At 39.4% G+C, this 22,340-nt stretch overlaps 1 protein-coding gene across 1 annotated transcript in view; it reads left to right on the top strand.

Moving 5' to 3' along the window:
- The window catches only part of LOC134631753 (neural-cadherin-like), a 307,958-nt gene that overhangs the window by 254,385 nt on the left and 31,233 nt on the right, over positions 1 to 22,340 (top strand). Inside the window, exons 33-34 of the mRNA XM_063480307.1 lie at positions 5,464 to 5,728; positions 14,202 to 14,382. Of these exons, the coding sequence (XP_063336377.1) occupies positions 5,464 to 5,728; positions 14,202 to 14,382 (446 nt within the window). The remainder of the gene's footprint in view (positions 1 to 5,463; positions 5,729 to 14,201; positions 14,383 to 22,340) is intronic.

Consider the following 22,340-nt stretch of genomic DNA (forward strand, 5'->3'; position numbering starts at 1 on the left):
TGCACGCCTGCTTTTTCAGGTGGGCCCACCCACGTCACACAGCAAATGCACTCTGGCTTAGTATAAGTGCTCCATAAGATGTTTGAGCCAGGCATTAACAGCTCAACATGACTGATTAGCATACCATCACAATAGCCGGTGCTCAGCCACTGTTATTCATCATATAATTACACATGTAGTTGCTCTTAATAAAAAAGTTTTCATAGACATTCATCAGACTTTGTATTTTACCACAAAGCTCAGTTACCATGTCAGTAGTGTGGCTGCAGAAAGCTGCACCACTCGAGCAGTCACTCTGTCATCCAATCATCCTGCTTTGTCTCTGTTTATATTCACGCACTGAGTTGCTGCACGAAACTTTCTAGGATCAGCCTGTCTTATTGACGGGTCTATTATTAACATATTGAGCTCTCAAGTGGGGTGGTAGCAGAACCGAAAGGGGGTAAAGGGCAGGTATTACGACATGGGAAGACAGAACCAGCATGAGATCATTGATGTTTGTATTACATCCCTAGTAGTTCCTTTCAGATTAAGGAAAGAAGGAGCTCATAAATGACAATCAAAGGTCATGTCCTTGTTGTAATAACCAAAAGCTGCTTTTTCTACACAGTGCATGCTCCATAGTATCAAATTTGCATCAACTTGCAGTTTATTTCTAAATGACAGGCTATTCCTTACTGCTTGATGCCTTGATGACTGATTAAATAAGACATTAAAATCTTGCTGGGCAAGAAGCTGCTTTGCAGTTTTAATGCTTCATTAAGTTCACGCTGTTTGGCTCATTTATTTTTACAAGGCAGATTACCTTGACCGCAGGATGACAGACAGAATAACATCCTGAACTAAACTCATCAGTTGCACAGCCAGTCACTTTCACATATGAAGAATTTGTGATTGATCATGTTATAAAGAATAGAATATGCACTTCTGTTTAAAATGACCTCGTTTAGTGAAGATCATGTAGATTTTTTCCTAAAATTGACACCAAACTGGAGCTTGTGGTGTTCGTGGAGAGTATTAAACATAAATTAAAGTCATCTGCCTTTAAGCTGGTAAAAATGCAAAACGATGCCATTTGCCCAACAGTTTTTATTTTTAATGGCAAAGTTGATGTGTAGTCCCGAAAGCATCTGACTGCAGTTTAGGTCTCTGCAGACAAGCAGATATGGGTGCAGAAGGGCAATAACAATTGTACGAATGCAAAGTGGAAGCTGGTATTGAGCATGAAATTTCCTTCTATTCCCCAATATAAATTAAGTTGAAGAAAAAATGCCTTCACTAGTCATATATGCACACAATCTACCTTCACACACCATTATTTAATCATGAGAACTGGGGAGATTAATGCATCATCTGAACATGTCTGCAATACTAAAGGCTGCGGCGCTGAGAGCAGTCTGTCGCAGGAAGCATCTGTGGGGAATGGAAGGGTCCCTGCAGTGGGACTGTTTACTGAAAAATGGAGTTACACACCTTCACACACACCTAGTGCAAAAACACAAAGACACACTATCAAATGCACTCAGTCACATACCACCCAGGGAGCGGAGCAGGAGCCAAATTGCACCACTCCGTTCAGCTTTAATTGGGGGTAAAATCAGGTGGCAGTGAGTGTGTCTGGTTAGAAAGCTCTGCCCCAGTGGATTCTGAATATAATTAATACTTCATCACAGAGCCTTGAAATGAGCCACGGTCCTCCAACTAAACAACCTTGGAGCCATCCAACACTTTATCCAACTGAAGAAACGACCGTGGGATTGATGGAAAATCCAAAGATGGGTAGAGGAGGAAGGGCGGACTGACGTGACAAAGGGAAAAGGAGGAAAAAGAAAGAAGACTGCGAGATCAGTAGACAGCTACAGAGGGAGCTGGCAAGCGATGGCTGTTTTCTTTTTGACAAAGTTTTCCTCCCCAAAAAAACTTGTTAAATCTTTATTATGTCGAGAATGAGTGAGAGAGTTAATGGTAGCCACCCACTTCTCCTTCACATCTCACTTTCTTTGTCTCAGTTCCTCTGCCCTTCTCATCTCAGTCCTCTGTTTATGTGGCAGCGGTGGCAGACAAAGATGGAGGGGAGAAAATTATGCTCAGTGGGACACTTGGAGGAAACAGTTTGAAATTGAAATGAGGACGACCCACCCACCGCCCAATCCCTCTTAACACTGCATATGGACATGGTCTCTCCTGGTTTTCTTCTCCTTCTATCTGAGTTTCATACACACACACATGCAGACACACAGCTTCCTGGGCTGATTTTTTTTTTTTTGTTCAAATGAATATTGCTCTGTGATAGACATGTGGTTAGCATCACAGCTGAGCCAAAATGGAACGGTTTTCATCTCGAGATCTGAGCCTTGAAGAGAACAGCTTGTTGTGTAAACACGGGGAAAAGTGCTGGTGTTCTCCCTTATTCTCCTCTCGTCCATGAAGTCGCTTTCTCCTTTTGTCTCTCCCATTCCTCACAAGATTGTACTGGACAACACCACGCCTGTGTGTGTCTGTGTGTGTCTGTGTGTGTCAGTGCTACAAATCAACAAATTGCAAGTTTAAATGCCAGGTTTTAATGTTCTCTCATTTAATATTTATTCTAGGCCCAGAGCAAAAGCAGAAATGACAATTACCTTTTTCCCAAGGTGTTTGTAATTAAATGGTAAGATACATGTTGTCACTGCTTAGGGAGTGAAACTGGCCGTAGGCGTTCTTGTGGTAGAATCCGATTGCTTGATATGAGAAAGGTTTACCTGAATGCAGTCATTAAACTGTGTTGGGAAATTTCTGTTTTGGGAATTATTTATTTTCCCCACGTCTAACCCCCATGGAATCGATCTGGCTTATTGGCCTACTGGCCAAATTGTCCTATTGATCCAATCTTTTAACATCCTTGTGGAATCTTTTCTTTCTTTTGATCCATTAGCTTTAAAACCTGAAATTTGAACTCAGGTCAGCGCAACATATTTTCCCTCTAATGGCATCCTGCCATTAAGAGAGTTCCTCTGCCAAGGAAAGATCTCTTTGTTTCTTTGTCTGCAAGAGTACACAAAAACCAGGCTGAATTTCATGACCTCCCATGAGGAAAAAAGCCATTAAATTTTGGTTTCTTGGCCTCAGTTTCAATTTGTTTACTGAGATTTTGAAATCCATGCTGCTCAGACTTCTGCCAGTGCCCCAAAACAAAGAGGCTACATGTCATTTAGTTTATGCCCACTAAGCACTGAAAAGTACACTTGAAAGGTGCTCGAAGATAGACAAACGTCAGCTTTGCTTTGCAAGAAAACTGTTTTGAGAAGAATCGTTTCACAGGGAGGTTGACTGATAATCCCTTGAGAGCAGGTCTCTGTAAGGAGAGATACACTTAGTGTTTTAACATTAATTACCTCCCCCAAGAAGGTTATGTTTTTGGTAGTGTGTGTGTGTGTGTGTGTGTGTGTGTGTGTGTGTGTGTGTGTGTGTGTGTGTGTGTGTGTGTGTGTGTGTGTGTGCGTGTGCGTGTATGTGCGCCATTCTATCTGTAAACGTGATCGCTCAGAAAGTTTTAATTGAGGTGCAGAGTGGTCATGGTAACAATCCATTCAAATTTTGCTAATATCCACCGAGTTCTTCAAGGTCAATTTTTTTGCTCAAAAACTGACAAAAAGCGTAAAAATTTAGATTCCTACATGTGATGTCTGTTCTCTTCCTCATGTCACATGTGACCTTTGACCTCTCCTTCAAAGCCAAAGTGATAATAGTGCTATACAGAGCTATTTATTAAAGTTGTGTTTCTTACTGTCATTGTTTGTATTGACAACATATAAGCAGGGATGACATATGGGGATTCTAAATATCGCATTACTTTGACCTTTGACGTCTTCTTTAAGGTCAAATAAGTCCAAACATTCATACAATGTCTTTTATCCAAAATTATACTTAAAATACTATGTCTTCTGTTTTATTGGCAACATTTAGGACAATATGCTCTTATATAGGGATTCTAAATATGAAATTGTAGTTTACATCCACATATCATGTCGCATTTGACCTCACATCTGCACATCTGCAAGTTGACCTCAATATATGTCATGTCATTAAAGAAAGTGTCATGAGAATGAGAATTAGTTAGAAACATACTGCAGTATAATGTTATGTATCAAGCAAAAGTTATTCATGTCCAGTTATTTACAAACCACTGGCTACTATCCATTTCCTACTCCTACAGTACTCCTATGTAATCAGAGTAAAAATCTGTCATGTTAGTCTGATTTTAATGCACTAAAACCTTCTTAAAGTACCTTTTAAAAGAACGGAAAAAACCCAAAATGAATATGTAGTACAAAATATAATCCTGTTTGATTAAAAATCAGACAGTTCCAAGGCAAAAACTGCTGCTGACTAAAAAGAAGGACTTGTTTCATTTGCCAAAAATCATCTTTATAATCCCAAGACTGATTCTGTGGACAGATGAGACAAATTTGAACTTTTTTGACAGTTACATTTGACATAAAACTAACCTCATTTGATAAAAGGAACATGGTACCAAGAGTCAAACATGGTGGTGGCAGTGTGATTGTCTGGGTGTGATTTGCTGCTTCAGAGCCTGGACGAATTCCAGTAATTGATGAAACAGTTAATTGTGATCAGTTCTGAATTCTCGGGGTAAATGTTGACATGTTCTAGCCTTCTCATAGTTGTGAATCAACTGGCAGCTACACTTTTGTGGAAACAGTTCAGATCAGGAAATGAGGCTTGAGCTGAGCAGGAAGAGGATAACATTTTATCCACATGCTGGTGGCACTGTGTCTTTCCTTCACGTTTTTGCTTCTTTGGTGAAAGGAACTCATCTCATCGTTTTTTTTGTTCAAGATGGCAAATCAGCATGCTGGCTTCCACTAGCCAGCGCCTGCTCCTGTGTATATTTATTGGAATTAGTGTACTTTCACACCAATCAGTGCAGATTTATGAATGAAGTATTCTTTTTTCTATTAAGTAATCTCAAAAAATGATTGACTGTACCTTTAAACACTGAATTCATGAATATTCAAGTAGTTTTCAGTTATATGCAGCCCTGTGAAAAACTATGTACACCACATGATTCACCAACTTGTTGAACCACCTTTAGAAGCAATCATGTGAAGTGTTATTATTCTTTGTGCGGCTTTGTCAGTCTCTCATATTGTTGTGAAGGAATTTTGGCCCACTCTTCTTCACAGTGTTGCTTTAGTTTAGGTTTCTAGGCATAGCTCTGCCACAGAATTTCTGTCACATTGAGGTACTGACTTTAACTGCAACACCTTGATTCTGTTGTCGGCTTGCTGGTCTGTGTGAGATCATTGGCTTGTTGCGTGAACCAGTTTCCACCAAGCTTTGGTTGTTAGATGGTTGCTACTTCCTCTCTTACGTCCTGTGGAAGCAGTAATGGTGTACTTAGTTTTTCAGTGTTGCTGGATTTGTAAGGCTTATATTAATCGTCCTGTTTTCCCATTGCAGATCTTTCAGGGCCTTCTATGTGTTTTCTACAACCTTGGGGACGGGGACTACAACCTAACCCTGCCCACTTATCGACTCGACAACGGTGAGTGGCACGAGGTCTTCTTAGATCGGCATGACAATGAGATGACACTACGAATGGATGGTGGCGGAGGACAGCGGGAGATTTCAGGACTGCAGGGCCGGAGCCGAGAAATCATCATTGACCCCACTGTGGTGATGCTGGGAAACACTTTCCCTTCTGGCATCAACAAGAGCTTCCAGGGTAGGTGGTTACAGCATTAATCTCCTAATACTATCTCTCGGTGTCTGTCAGTGATAGAGATTTTATGATCTGTAACTTTTTTATGAGCAGAAAAAAAATGTCTCCAGACACCAGGGGCTGAATATACGTATATAAAAACATGCATGCTTTTTTTTCTACACAAACTGGCATTTGTGAAACTAGAGCATGTGTGCACGCTGGAAGAAATACGTTTACCCATGCTTTCTCAGTTTCGCTGCACCAGCTCTGAGCTTGAAAAGATTCAATTTTCCAGAGAAGTCTTTGGGAAAAAAAAATCGACTTTTATTTGTGCCCTCCATCGACCACTTCTACCCCAGAACAGTGCTGATGTGGAGGTTTTCTTAGTAGCAACACCTATCATTCAGAAGAAGACAGCAGTGTATAAATGTTGACAAGGCTGTGGCGACATCACAATTGGACCAACCAATGTGGCGACCATACACCAGTAAAAACACTAGATGAGAAGGACCAGAGCTACACTATATGGCCCCACCTCTTAATCTTAATCACCTCGCCACACCGTGTGCCTTTACAAAGAATTGTGAAAGAATGGGCTGTTTTAAAGAGCTCTGGGAACTTGATGGTTTGGGCCTCCATAGCCTACAGCTCCTGTAGGTGTAATGTGCAGGTGGCCCAGAACGTTTTGTCGTACAGTGTAGCTGGTAACCAGCAACTGAAGCTTCAAAACAAAAGTGAAAGGATTGTACTATAATAAATTAATTATGTCGTCTTTTGATGGATGAAAAAATATAACATAAATGGCAAAATATACTTGATTGTCATTAAGAGGACACAGCTTTAGAAGATAACAGATGAAAATAGTGCATGGACACATTTCTGCCTTTGTGCCTGCAGAGGATTTTAGATGTGAATTTATATTATTTTATTGGTCTGGCCCCAGGTGTTAAGAAATGAAAATCTGAAATTATTGTGTATGTTTGTAATATGAGCTCCTAAGTAGCACTTCCCAGTCAGGCGGATAGTAGTTACTTTGGATTCAAACTCAGGAGCTGTGGGGTACGTCTGCTCGGGAGAGACCGAAGCACAACATTCTGCAAGGACAACAAGAATATTTTTTTGAGTGACCCTTAGAACAAATCGATACCAATATCTCAGTAATCACTCGGGTCGGTGTTGGCATTTCTAACAAACCTACTGAGCGCAGACTCTCAGGGACTGATTCTCCAGATGTGGACAGATGCCCGACGTTTACAGTCTGTTACTTTCTGCTCTCCCTCCGTGTATTTATAAATTGTCACGTTTTACGACCTCATTTCTATGAGTAACAACTGTAAAATATGCTTTGATGATTTGATGGATGAAAATATTTAGTTGATAGGTTTTGTTTGTACTGAATAATGGACCTATATTTCATTTTATAACACTAAATTAATGGCTTCACTCTTCTTGAATTGAACTGCAGTGGTGAGATTTTCTGAACTGCGGTACACTAATGACTAAATATTTAAATGTCATTTGTTTCTCATTTCTGTAAAGCTGCTGCTTTTTCCTGCCATCCAAAAAATGAAATAGCAGTAAAAAAGTGTTCGCTCTTTCAGGGTGATTTATTACTCTGAGTTAAAGAAACCATACGTTGTCTGCGTGAAAGTGCAGCATATTGATGTTGTGCAGATTTGTGCAAATTTGGTGGTTCTGTCAGAGTAAAATAGACTGTGATTAAATTTACTTTGGTCATAATACAAATTAAATAGCCGATATTCTTCCAGTGTATCCATATGTGTTCAGCAATGGCACAGATAAATATTGATTCTGTGTTGCAGTGTCCCAACACTGTTAATGAGGGAAAGATGTCTATTCCCCAACCAGTTGGTGAGTGGTTGCTGGAGGTCAATGGCAGTCGAGCAGACCTAAAGACTGGTCAGTGAAGCTCCCCAGGAAATGCAAGTTGCAAATGTTTATCCCCCAAATAGTTATAATATAACACTACTATAAGTATAATTGTGCTACAGCAAAACTGGTGATAAAAGTCCAAGTTGCAGAGGAAAAAGTTTTTAAAACCTCTCTGTGGGACAAAAATTAGCAAATCTTTAAAGTAGTTGAAATTAATCTGCACATTTTGGCGAGTCTTACTTCTAGAACTAATTTGTTTGAGTTGAGGTGTTGTTGTTTCCATCCCAAGTGGGTTGTTGTTATAGCGTAGCTGCATTCCTTGTCCCCATCAGTAAACTGCTCAGTGTTATTCTAAATCCTGAAAATAATTAAAAACATTTTTTAATTGCTAAGGTGGTAAACACAGAAAAAGAAAAATGTAAAACTTTAAAGAAATGTAACCGTTAATTGTGCCTTTTTCTCAATAAAATAATTATTGTGAAGAGTTTGAGAAGAAAGTAAAATCCACCCATGTTACAGGATACTTTTTCACAACATTAACTGGACTGTGTAAACTGGATTGTTGAGTACCATTGGCACAAAACTAACCTAGTAATTGCTTGTTTCTCTGTACAGAAAAAAAACAATATATATTTATGTTCTGCAGAAAACAAAAGTCAGTCATAAATTTGCTCACAGACTTTTTTTTTTTTTTTTTTTTTACACAAATCTAAGGCAGATGGATGTGAGCAGGGCTGAATCATTAAGGGTTAACATCTTCTTCGGGGAATGGAGGAAAAGGTTATGGCATACAACAATATAAATCTTCCAGAATTTCTCTGATGGATCGCACCGTGGCAAAATAACACAGAAGAATTGTTGTTGTTGACACCATCTAAACACCATCCAGGCTCTGGTGTATATAATTTGTCTGAGTGTGTGGAAGAAAGAGATAATGTGATGTGTTTGATGTGTCACAGGGTAAGGTGAAAGGGGTGGTGTTTCATTCAGGCAGTTTAGCAAGTATTTCTTCTGAGGAGTGCTGCCAAAAATAGGTTGTTTTATCTATTCATATGTGCTCTTTTCAAGAGAGAATTGTGACATTTTTATGTATTACTGAATGATTGATATGACACTTTAATGGTTAATTCATCCAAATGCAATTTTATTGTTAGCTGGGACGATGACCATGGTCCCTACAGCTCTGTGTGTGTGTGTGTGTGTGTGTGTGTGTGTGTGTGTGTGTGTGTGTGTGTGTGTGTGTGTGTGTTTGTTGTAGTTTTTCCTGTGTATGCTATAGTGTGCGCGAGTGGGTGTCAGATTACATTGATGTTATTCTTTCAGCTATTTAAGGTCCAGTTTTCCAAAAAGCTTCAAGACTTCTAAACACAACTACTAGTAAGATGTCTGTATATATAATATATTAAATTATAGTAGGTTCAGAACTGGACTCAGGATAACTTACTTAAACCATAAAGCAGCAACAAGCTGAACTCAACAAACTGTTTTTAATGCTGATAAAGGGAAAAATATATATGCTGGACAAGGATTTAAGCCAGAGGACTACACAGAACAGGACAAGGAAACACATTGCCATGTGGGAAAGAGGCAACAAACACAATAAGTACACACCAGGTAATTAAGAAGATGGAAAACACCAGGGAACACAGCTGCAACAAATCAAGTAAAATAGGCAAGGAAGGTTAAACTCAATACCAGGCACACGAGACACTATTAAAATAGAACAGGAACTAAGAAGCTGTCATCAACTGAAACAAGTATGGAACTAAAGGCACAGAAAACAGGAAACTCATAAGTGTAAGTAAGATAAACACAGCACTTCAAACAGAAGGCTATGGAGCTCACACATAATCCCATCATAAAACCAAAAACTCAGAGTGAACCTTCTGAGCTGGAGCACTTAACTAAAGGCATGCAATTCAACAAAAGAACTCACATCAAGCAAGGAAATAATGAGAACTACAGACACAAAGAAAGAACAAAAAGCTAAAGGTGAACACTAAAAAATACAGGACCATAAAACAAGGATAAACGAGAGCACAAAACTAGATAAAACTCAAAACCCAGGATCCACGCCGCAGGGACCCTGACAGGAACAGCTTTTTACGTTAGCTAAGGACATGACAGCAACGTTTTACAGTGCAAAACTCCAAAGATTTCACCAGTGAAGGTATACGTATGATATCATTAAAAGACTGAGAAATTTCTATGCACATGGTCCAAGGACACAAACTGCATGGCATAATTTTTGATTCAATTCAGTTCACTTTTATTTATACAGCACTTAATGACAACAACAGGCGCCTCGAGGCACCTTGGCCCTTCATGCTGCGTTTCAATAAAAGCAGAGATGGTTCTATCGTGGAAAACACTGAATGGGCTCAGGGACGTGTATGGAAAACCATTGCAAGTGAACACAGTTCATTGCTGCATTCAAAAAGTAAAGTTAAAAATTTACCATTCAAAAAATATATACTGCGAAAATCTTAATATGAAATTGTATATGGAAATTATGGATGCTTTCAGTGTTGAGTTCAAAATACAGGTGGAATAAAGTGCCCATGAGATGGGTGAGCATCACATGTCAGTCATTAGCACTAAACAGTACACACACTTTTTTTGTTATATTTGTTACACTTTTGTTCCATTTTTCTCAAAGTTCCTGTTTCCAGGCTAAGCAGTCCAGGCGGTCTTTTAATTTTAACCTCATTTGTGCCATACTAACATGCTAACAGTTTGAATAAGCTGAAACTGCTTTGTGTTGTTTGTTTGTTTTACATGGAACAATATCAGCTCACCTTCAGTGTTATGAATTCCCACATAAAAGGGTGAATTTATTTATTTTTTAATGTGGCCTCATTCTGAACAAGCAGATCTGAGGTTTTTGTGTCACTTGTCTGAATTCAGTGTCTGGCCATGACTTTGCAGAGACCAGGGCCATCAGATTAATAAATAATGCAGGGTACAGGGATCATACAAATGGACTGTTTTTCAAAATGCAAGCTATTAAATTCCAAGGCTTGGTGGAGTTTAAAACAGCGCAAATAATATATAAAGTAAGAAATAAAATGCTTCCAAAAGAAATCTGTAAATCATTTATAGAAAGAGAAGGTGGGTATAACTTAAGAGGGAAATGGAATTTAAAAATACAAAGTGTTAGACATACTTTTTAAAGTTGTTCTATCTCTATAGCAGGAGTTAAATTATGGAACAGTCTAACAGAAGAAATTAAAGAAAGTAACAACATAAACCAGTTTAAAATGAAATATAAAAACCACATTTTTAACAAATATAAGAATGAAGAAAACAGGGTTAACCCAGCGCGGTAATGTTGTTCGTAATAGTGTTTTAGTTTGTTTATCTCATAATTTGTGAATCTGCAAACGTTACCACTCAGTCCTTATTTATATGAAAGTAACTATATTGTGGTGGGGCTTGTTTATTTGTTTTGTTTATTTATTTGTTTTGTTTTGTCTTTGCTTTACTTTTGCCTCATATGTTGTTTGTTTAATTTAAGGCTAAAAGAAAATTAAATCAATGAGAGGTCAGATTTGAGGGGGTAGGGACTAATAAGTGTATACTTCTGCCTACTCCTTTTCAAACAAAAGAATGGAATGATATTTTGTAATGATTATGAATGCACATGTTTGAAATAAAAAATGAACTGAACTGAACGTGCTGGCAGATGTAGTTAAAAGTGGTTCTTCACATGCTGAAATTTTATATGAAATCTGTCTCAGTGAGGTCACAACTCATCATCGAATCACTCCCGGCTTTAACATCGCATCCTCGTCTGTCTCCCTGCAGAAGCAGCAGCAGGCATTTCTTCATGAAAAGTGGAGTCTGATTTACTCTGCTGCATGTTAGCTTGAAGCTGTAATAAATACAACTGTAGACGCTGACTCCAGCGGTCTCCATCATCTATTGTTCCTATTTGGATCAGTTGAGGACCGTAACCCGTTCCTACTGGAACCTGATGTTGGCACAAAGGAATAATGTGAACAAAGTAGAATTGGACACTAAGGTTTGCACTGTTAACTGAGACCTACGAGAGACAACAGACTGACTCATGCACATACCGTACTGTACAAACACAAATGTTGGCAGATTCAGTCGAACTATCGAGAGAGAAAATAAGCGTGGGTAAGGATGGAAAAAGGAAAGATGCTATATGAGAGAGGAAGAGGTCAGAACCAAGAGCCACAGACACAAAGTGAAAGAGAGACAGAGAACTCCCAGATATTAGACAGTGAGAGATGTAGACAGCTTTGCCTCGGGCAATAAAAGACAATGCATGAGTTTATTAAACGGATTTTAAAAGCACTTCCCTTCAGAAGAGGTACACTTGATAGATGATGGCAGGCCAAGTGAATATCTGTGCATGACTGTGTTTACTTTTGGGGGATGTCTCTCTTCAAAAAATGACAGGGGAGATGAATTGTTAGCTGAATATGCCAGCTTAGCAATTAAGGGATGAAAACACAAATACCATAAATATATGTTGTCACTTAGACAAACAGGAGTAGACGTAATAAGATAATGTAGAATGCCCAAATCGGATGTTGCTGTTAAATAAGAGCATTGCCATTTTATTGAACTTGTTCAAGCAGTCAATTTTAAACTGCTCCTACACTAACTTGGCATGTTCGCTGCCCAATAACTGAATAAAACAGAACAAAAAATGACTAATAGAGATTTGCTTACTCTCAATTTGGGGTATCCTAAATAATATATAGGCTCAATTAGACCTCCGCAGTTTTCTTTCCTCTGTATCATTGTCTTTAAATCTTAAATCATTTTAATTTGTTTGAGTTCTTCATGTTTCTCTCTCCGTTGTTCCCTCCTGGGTTTCTCCATCTCTTGTGCTTCCCCTGTAGAAATTTAATAAGACACATCAAGCAGTGCTCACACAGTTCTAATTACAGCGATTGTGGATTCAAAACTTGCTGTGTGAATACAGTCTCTCAGCAGTGGGGTTACTTTCGAGCTAACTCAAACCATAAAGCAGCAACAAGCTGATAGTTTGGCCACTGGTGTCAAACTAGTTTTAGCTCATGGTCTGCATTCAGCTCAGTTTGATCTCATCAAATAGTAACTTCCACAAAAACTTAAGAATTTTGTATGTTTTTTAGAATAAAAGTTTCATATTAAATGAACCGTAAATATTTAGAAAATATTATTTAGAAAAATAAGTGCAAGTTCAGAAATAAATTACTTATGATTTATTTTCCCATGTTCATTACAAAGAAACTCAGTTGCCCTAAATTTAAAGAAACAAATCACCTTTGCTCCTTGGTTTAAATGTTTTATGTCAGTGTGTTATGGCAGGCCATCAGTACTGGCTCTGATAACTGAGAATCATTCAGATGTGTGGAATTAACAGTTTCAAAAGATCATCTTATTGCATGATACAGTTCCTAAAGACTTACCATAATACTTCCTGGTCCACCCATCTATCCACTGTACCCTGTACCAGCTCTTGGGGACATGGTGTGTTCTCACCTGAATGTCCCAGGTCTGCCACAGGGACTCCACACAGTCGGACATGCCCGAAACAATTCACCAAAAAGCTGGGCAAGAGACTTCCTAGTCAAGTGCTGAAGCTGCTTCAGGTATTCTTGAGCGGTTATACTCTGAGCCCCTGAAGAATACCTGAGCTCCTCATCTTGTCTCTAAGGACGAACCTTTAGGAGAAAACTCATTTCAGTCACTTCAGTTCATGTCCGTATGTGAAGGTAGAAACATGGATTGAGCTGTAAATCAACAGCTTTTCCTTAATGGTGAGCTCTTTCTTTATTCAAGCAGATGAGACATGAGGTAATATAAAAACAACAGAGTAACAACAATAATACAATAACCACTTTGGTTTTACTTTGTGACTTATAGCTGGTTGTTTCTTGTAGTATTAATTGATATAAATCCTATTGAGTTCTTACCTACACGTTCTTTTATTTGCTTCTTTGCTTGGTAAATATGTTTTACAGTCGGTCTGGGAACCTCATCGTGAGGGGTGTTTGCTTTAATTCTGACATAACAGAAAGGAGTGGGGGATTAGAAACAGTTGCCAAAACTGTGAAGATAAAAACCAAACTGTAATAAACCAGAAGTAGGAGTAAAATAAAAATGATCCACATTTGTAGGGATTTGTTCCAAACAAAAGCACGTTCACAGTGTGCAAAATATATAGATGCCTTTCACATGTATTTACTCCCTTTAGCACAGTTTAGCAGGTGATTGCCCGAGTGACACATCTAAGTTGTCAGTGCATCGCGGAGAACATAATAAAGTATCCAACACAAATATTTTCCTGTTATCCACAACATTATGAATGACAGATTATTAGATTCTGCTCTAAATACCTGACACTCAAAAGCTCACTAGACATTGTTGCAGCAAAAGAGGAATTTTGCTAAATCTTGGAGATGTCAAAATGTGAGTGGGTGGATTTATGCCTCAAGTGGTAGAACTGGAGCCAGCAGTTTATTTGTTACCAGGTACACGAGCAAAGCTCTGCTCTCATTTTGTGTCTGTGTACATAAATGCAAATAAAAAGTCTGTTTGTTGTTCCGCTGAACCCTCGTTTCCATTCTTCTCTCTGCAGGCTGTATGAGGGATCTACGCCTCAATGGTCGCTACATGCCGCTGGACAGCCAGCCACGAGATGGGGTTTCCCAGGTCAGCGTACAAGGCCTGTCTGTTGGGTGCTCATCTGACTCCTGCAAAAGGAACCAATGTAGCCCCCCTTTTACCTGCGTTGACTTGTGGAGAGTGCACGAATGCAGGTACGCACACAAACCCACGCATACCGAATGCAATTGCACAGTCGAGCACACACGCTCTTCCTTGTGAGTCAAAAGCATGAAAACACATGCGTTTAAACCCATTTGCTCCCTTTGAAACCACTTCTCAGCCTCTGACATGGATATTATTTTTGTTCATAGGCATATAAAGATGCTTTGAAATAACCCGGCCCTGACCCACTTAAGACTGCAAAAGAAAAAGCATCCCTGAGCTTTTATTTATTGTAAAGCTAAAATGTCTGTGCAAATTCTATGGAAACCATTTTCTAACAAAACATGCATTTGCTTGTGCGTACAAAGGATGTTTGAATCCATGGCAGCCAATTCAAAGCAAATAGTAAAGGAAGACCAGAAAAGGTCCACACTGGCATCCCGTACAACAACTTACAAAACTGGAACAAGAAGGACAGCAGACTGACTGTTTTGGAATTTGTAACAGTTTCAACATGGTCTGAAATGTGTGAGAGTGGAGCAGAGCAGTTTTAAACATCCACCAGGTCATGAGCTCTTTGTTTCTTATAGTATAAATGGTGGTATACGTGCTAAAAAAAAGCACATTAACCTCTTAGATGAAATCTCTTGTATGCATTTTGAAATTCCAATCAATCCAGAATTCCCCATTTGGATGTCCCAAACATGAAAATTACATTAAAATGAGCGATAATCCATCCCAAACCCTGAACAGATCTCAGGTGATCTAATGATATAATGAGAGCTATAATCTGACCACATTTCTGTGCATTCCTCATGTCTTTTTTACTTTTTAATCATGTTATGAATAAATTAATGCCAGTCATTCAGTGCACAGGCAACAGAATCCCTAAGCAACGTGCGTACAGCCATGCCCATCCATCACTATATACAGTGATAGATAGACGAGGTAGTAAATGTTGGGTATTTCTTGTCTAAAAATGATTTTACACAATGAGCACTTTTCTTGTTTGACTCTCAGACTCTGAAAAGGGTTCTGTAATATCTTTCTATGACTTCAGGGCATGTCTGAAATCTCAGTTGGGCCTGCAATAAAACCGTGTGTGTATGAGAGCGGGAGCTGTGGTCATTCATCAGGTCTAACAAAATTATAGCAGGGAGCTGCATTATGGGAATTGTAGGATCCAGACGTAAAAGTCAAGATACGTCAGCCTCTGCTGCACCAGTTCGGATCATTCTTTATTAAGTTTGGAGTTATAGAAATGCAGTATTACTGAATGTGACTCTGATTGCTGTGGTGGTTTAAACATGGAAAGAAATCACAAACTACCTCCAGCTAATTCTCAGCAATTCCTTCTGAATTTACTCTTTTGCTTTCTCTCTACAGGCCCAATTAACAAATCCTTTCAGGGATGTGGAATTTTATTTTACACACAGTCTCAATTAACTCAGTTTTGTTGTGATGCTTCTTTCTTATTAAATTTAAAAAAAAAAATCAGTAGGCGATAAATGCAAGGCGACTACCAGGCAGCCTCCAAGTGCCAATCTGGTTGAAGGCCATTGCAAATTATGTGCTCATTTCGTTTCCTGTTGAAAATGCTATCTTCTCCATGAATGAGAAAGTAAAGTTACTGAGTTCCTTAGCCATAGGCTCAGAGCAGCACTACTGCTAAACCTGTGACAGTGAAAACATATCTTATATCTGTCTCAAATACTGATCTGTAGACTTTTATGACATGAAAGTCATGTAAAATAATCCAGTACAGTGAAATGTATACACTATTATCAGAGAAAAGCTTCCCCCCATCCATCCATTGACTTCCCTTTATCCAGGGCCGGGTCACGGGGGTGGCAGCCTAAGCGGAGAAGCCCAGACCTCCCTGTCCCAGGCCACGCCCTCCAGCTTATCTGGGGGAACATCAATGCATTCGCAGCCCAGCTGATTGATATAATTTCTCCAGCTTGTCCTGGGTAAGGTGCCCTACTGAGAGGTAGGACATGCCCAGAACACCTTACCCAGGAGGCATCCTTGTCAGATGCCTGAACCAAATCAACCGACTTTTCTCTGAGCCTCTCTCAAGTGACGGCACTCATCACCTTGCCTCTAAACTTTCTCTGGATCATTAATTTGGGCAACAGAAATTCACTCAAAATTATCCACCGTTCAAGCTAATCTACTTGTGCATCTTTGAACCACTTCTAGCATGGCTAATATTTTTGGAAATCCTTTTTTGACCGTATGCACCATGGAAATCAAACGTGTGCAGAGAGCAAGCATCAACTTCAATATCAAGCCGACTTTACTTTAGTGTCAAGGATTATTGCTGGTGATTTGAGCAGAGACTAAACAGTTTATTTCTAGTCAGTACAACAGGCCGAGAGTGTGCATGTCTTTTTGAATTTCATGGACATGAAACTATCCCTACATGGTCTGCTGTAACGTGCATGCCTGAACTGTACTTTTGGACATGCTGGAGGAGGTCCAGTGAGCATCACTGATTAGTGCTCTCTGAAAGTCGGGTTCAGACTCAAAACAGGAGAGGTCCTGGAAGAACTCCTTCCCAAGGAAACTACATTGAGGGGAAAATCAACCAAATCTAAATATGATACTTTTTTCTAATGTGGTAAAAGGCAATTTAATATGATCATATCATCACATAAATATACTCACTACAATTTGCCTAAAATAAATGCTTGCACAGAAAGAATGTTTGCTATTAATACATTTGTGAAAATTCATGTATATTTACTGGCCCAAATGCCTTTGAACTCTGGGCACCGTTATTTTCTGTCTGAAGTTGGCATCAGACAGACTTTCAAAAGTTGAAACCCACAGAAAGCTGCAGTCCTGTCCTCCTTTCAAACATAACGCACAATGCAGCGAACCCACCTGCTCGGCCACTAAATGTGGTAAAAACAACATTAATTTTTTCAACCCCTCTCACCCTGAACGGATTCACCCATTTGCTTGATCAACGTTTCACATGCACTACTGTATTAATTTCTCTAAAAGGCTTAGTTTGTCAGTGGGAAATGGGAAATGTCGTGCAACGAAAAGCTGCGGCGCGCTAACAACCCTCTCCTGTGGCACAGAGCGAATCAAACACGGAGAGCTCTTAGCCACATCCACTAATCTCAGCTATTTTTCTGCCATTGGAAACATCAGCCTCTATTCAGTGTGTGCAGCCTCCTAGCTTTTAATCTGGCCTTTCCCCTTTTTCCCACTCCTCTCATCCACTCATCCACTCACCCACATCATCTATCCACCAATTTATTTTTTCTTCTTTTACAATGGCTCTCATTCTCGCACTCTGCCCCTCCTATCCCTCCATTTCTTGGGTTGTATGGTTCTCATCTCGCTTTAACCTCCCTAGCGTGGCCACACACACAGACACACACATAGTCCGACTCTCTATTCTCCTAGTGCTTATTTGTTCGCCTTGTTCTCTTTCCAGTACTTGACCTGAACCTTGGAACATGATTAAAGGGTAGTAAATGTTGGCAGTGAGCACTCAATGCCCAAGTGTTTGAAGCTAACTGGAGGGCCACCGTCAAATAGTCAAGTAATTGCTGTTAATGCTGCATTTGGGCTCAAATAAATAGGGACACAGTCAAATTTGTCAGATCCTTTTTTTTTTTTTCATTTAAGAAAAGAGTTTATCACAATATGACAAATTCACTGTTTGCAGTCAGTTTATCATAAACGTAAATGGAGACAGAGATAGTATAACTGTTTCACATCTAAGCGGGGATAGTCGAGGGGATCAAAAAGTTGAAACAGTGTTTAATTGAAGCTTATTCCAGTGTCAGATCAGACCTCCAGTTGTGGAGGCGAAGCATCTGCCACAAAGATCTGTCAGAACACCGACTGCTTCACGAGGGGAAACGGAGACAGTACTATATCAAAGCCTATATTAAACTAAGCCTCTAACAGCAGATATTACAAGAAAAAATTAAAGGCTTAGCACTCAGTGTGAAATTTAGGTCTGTAGCAAGTTTCATATCTTCATATCTGTTTCATAATTAATTTGTCATTGTGTGGAAAAAGGGCTATGGGAGTCTGTTGAGGAAATAACAGAGGCTGCTGAGATAAAGTCACGTTGATAATTGCACGTCTTCTGCCAAATCCACACATTAGCTGAATGCATGCGCACATTAACAGCCTGCGTTTAATGACGAATAAAGAAAGTACTCTGCACATGCCCAGTTCATTCAGCGCTGACTGACAGGTAAAGTCAGGCACAGAGCCCATAGCACATCTGCATACATACATTTACACTGACAGGTGAGATGGACCTTTATTATTCATTGTAGCTTTAGAAATATGAGCTTTTTTGATACCTCACAAACTTTTGTTGTTACTTCTTGGAAAGCTTAGCACTTAGCTCAACAGTAATTTAAACTGTGGGATTATATCAGAGGTTATATTAGAAAAATCCACCTACTTGTTGGACTCCTTCAGTCTGTTCATATCAGAATTTAGGATAACATGGCAGAAACTAATTTTCTCATTTTTCCACTTATACTGTTACCTGGAAAAGTTTATGCTCAGTAACTACAGCTTAGCTTATCCAGCTGCACTGCATTCACCGCATTCACTACATTCTTTTTTAGATAAAAAAAAATAAAAATTTAGATTTTACATTTGCCACATCTCTGTATCTCAGCCATGCAGGCACAGGAAGGATGGCAAGTAGTTTACAAAAGCTTTAAATTCATTATATTTTAGACGAACCCTATCATGCTGACCACTTGCCCTTCTGCAAAGCCCACTGGTGCTCATCCAGTATGTTAAAATAAAAGCTCTAAAACCTAAACATAATTCTGAGGATGGGCAATGTTGGTGTGTAGGACAGGTAACAATATACTAGAAGTTATAGACAGACACTTTGACCCTAAGGAATAAATTCATGCTGCACAGTCCCATGTTTCTAACATAATGTGCCACCTTCAGTGTCGGACACTCGCTGGTTTCCGGGTGATCGAAGCCAAAGACCCAGCTCTCATCACCAACTGATCCCGGTAAGAGAGTCGGTTTCATACAGAAGTGTCGGTATTCCTCAAAAGATTTCCAGGAGGCATGTTGAAATCTTAGAGCCCAAACAGATGTGGTCAGAAGTGGACTTCCAAGTGATCCAAAAATGGGTTCAGTCATGGAGAGGTGCACAAAGAGATGATCATGAAGCAGAGATCAGCAGAATAAAAAACAATATTTTGGGTTTTTGGTTTTTTTTTAAATTTATAGATAGAGTTGTGGAACTTTGTGAGCACATTTCATATTTGAAGTTCTATTTTTACCTTTACTATTTATTTACCTGAGCACATTATTAAGAAAAGCAACAGAATTCCCAAGCTGCATGACAGCATAACATTGAGATGAAAAATATCTCTATCACCAGAGATATAAAAAAAATATTATTAATCATGCTTCAGAAACTCTAACAGCTCCACACCTGTCACTGATTACAGTGCACACAGGCTCCATGTTATGATAAGGCACTCTTCATAGCACCAACTCCAGTCATGGCTAATGACAGGTAATGATGAGAGAAGGTGCAGAAAGAGAAGCTGTGTTTTCTGTTAGACAGTCAGGTGTCCTGTATTCAACACCTACACAGGCTCCAACCGGGCTACAATTATTCCCGAGTGCTTGGCTATGATTGTGGCATAATAATCCTTTGCACAGGTAATTTTCTTTTTAAAATATCTAACAGATCGATAGGAACGTGGTCATTTTAAAAACTGATATTTACATCTGCAATAACAAACAAAAACAAATAAACTGAACAGTGAAAATGGTTTTAATGGTGATACTGACTTCAGTTGGTTTGGGCAAGTAATTCCACTTTGCATTTGTTCTTAAGATGGTTCTCCTGAGTTCTGAGGTAGGAGTCCCGACTGAAAACTCTCGTGGGGTGAATGTGCGGTAGCTCCTTCTGAAATGCTGCTATATGAGATGACAGTTTAGAAAAGTCCTGCAGAACATAAAAGGTAAAAAAAGTGGTGCATCTACTTGTTTTGGCACTGGTTAGAGCTCCTCACAGCTGCATCCTGTACAAGATGGATATTAGAGGAAAACGAGAGCGAGTTGCATAAATAAGTATCCTCCCCAGCCAGCAACAGAATCATTTTCTCAGGATCATAGAGAGTAAAAGTTAGTCTATCCTCGCATATATTTAAGGTTTGTGTGTGATCACTCTATCTGTACTAAAGACTAACTGTATGTAACAGGGTTTTTTTGTATACAGCCATATTGTATATCAGAGTAGTATCACCTCATGCTGTCAGATGCCACCTGTGTCCTTTGCTCACTGCTCGTGGTTTTATTAGCCAGAGAAAATTAGAAACCTACCAAGTCCACTTTAGAAGATTAGAAGGGGACCGTGGCATAAATCACTGGTTTGTCAACCAGGAGGCTAAAGTTTGATCCCATTCCAGCCTCCGTGCTGTCCTTTTGTTTTGTTTTGTTTGTTCACTTGCGTATTTATTTGTATTTTTACTTTATGCTTGATTAGGATTAGGAAAAATGTGCCCCTCGTCAACAGCAGTCCTTCATGTTAAAGACAAATGTTACGCCCCTCTGCAGCCCCTAATCGCCTCAGTGTGTTCACCTGTTGCTAACTGGCCACACCTAGTCAGGTGTGGATAAAAGCATACCAGAGGCAGGCTTTCGAGAAGCTCACTAGTCTTTGCCTTGGTGGCACCAGCCATTTTAGCCAACCTGCTATGCCATTTTAAGATAAAACCTCTTCTCACTAACACTCTGATATCCATCTCCTTTTTTATGTTGCAGCTTTTGAGCCAGGTCGTAACACAAATTATAACATTGTATCTGTTCTGATATTTGTCCTGTGAACATAAACTGCTGTCTGAAAATAAAGAATTTCTTTAATAAAGAAAATTAACCAAAAGGTGACGAGACTGACACACTCATGTGATCAAACCCAGCGATCACCTGGTTCACAAATAAGCCTTAACAAAATCGTAATTAGTTAAGTTATTAAGTTTTCTGGGGCATTTAACCAAACGATTAATGGTAAAGTATATGTGTAAGCCATGGCCCATGCATCCTTCCTTTATTTGCTTATCCAATATCGATTAAACTGATTAAGCAGGGTATTCCAGATATCCTTATCCCCAGCAGGTTTTCCCAGTTACTCCTTGGGAATCCTGAAGCCCAGCTCACAGATGTATATTCACTACAAGTTTTTGGTCCACCCTGGGGTAAGACCCAGTTGGGCATGCCTGGAAAACCTCCACAGGGACTCGTTGATTAGACCACATCAGCTGGCACAATGACAAAGCTTCTTTTGAAAGCCACATCTGTTATGTTATGTTTATGTTATGTTTGACCTGGCAGGGTTTTATGCCGGATGCCCTTCCTGACAAAAAGTATTTGTGTCTGCAGCTGGAATTAAACTAGCAACCTTTTTCTTGCCAAGCAAACGTGTTAAAGACGACACCATCGGAGGCACTGGAGGATAGAGGATGTCCAACGTCTGAACTGTCTCGATTAAATGAGATTTTTACATTAAACGTTTTCATTTCGTTTCATCATAAGCTGAACGGTTTTGACTGACCGCCACCATCACACTGAAACGAACAAAAAAATAATAATCTACCAACTTTTGGTTGAAGAAAATAAACTTATTTCATCTTTTTTCATTTCAAAGGTGCTGCAGATGTTAGAGCAGAGAGGCTTTTCTTCACTGCTGGAAAGAGCACAGCAGCAACAACACAGCAGAGAGCTCGGCCTTATTTACTTCTTAGTACACATTGTTTATCAAAAAATTAGCCCGTGATGTTGGTCTATAAGTTAGCCTTTGATCTCATAAACGTTGTGCTTTGGTAACGCTCCGTCTAAGTTAATGCCTTTAAATAAATGACTGGGTGAAATGAAACCCTGCTTGTTCTCACACATCTTCTCCCCACTGTTTTCTTTTGGTCTGAATTCTTATATTTCATGACAGGAGGAATCAAAGGTGTTGGTACACAATGTACTAAAATAA

The sequence above is a fragment of the Pelmatolapia mariae genome, linkage group LG1 (genome assembly GCF_036321145.2).
Source record: "Pelmatolapia mariae isolate MD_Pm_ZW linkage group LG1, Pm_UMD_F_2, whole genome shotgun sequence".
Lineage (NCBI taxonomy): Eukaryota > Metazoa > Chordata > Actinopteri > Cichliformes > Cichlidae > Pelmatolapia > Pelmatolapia mariae.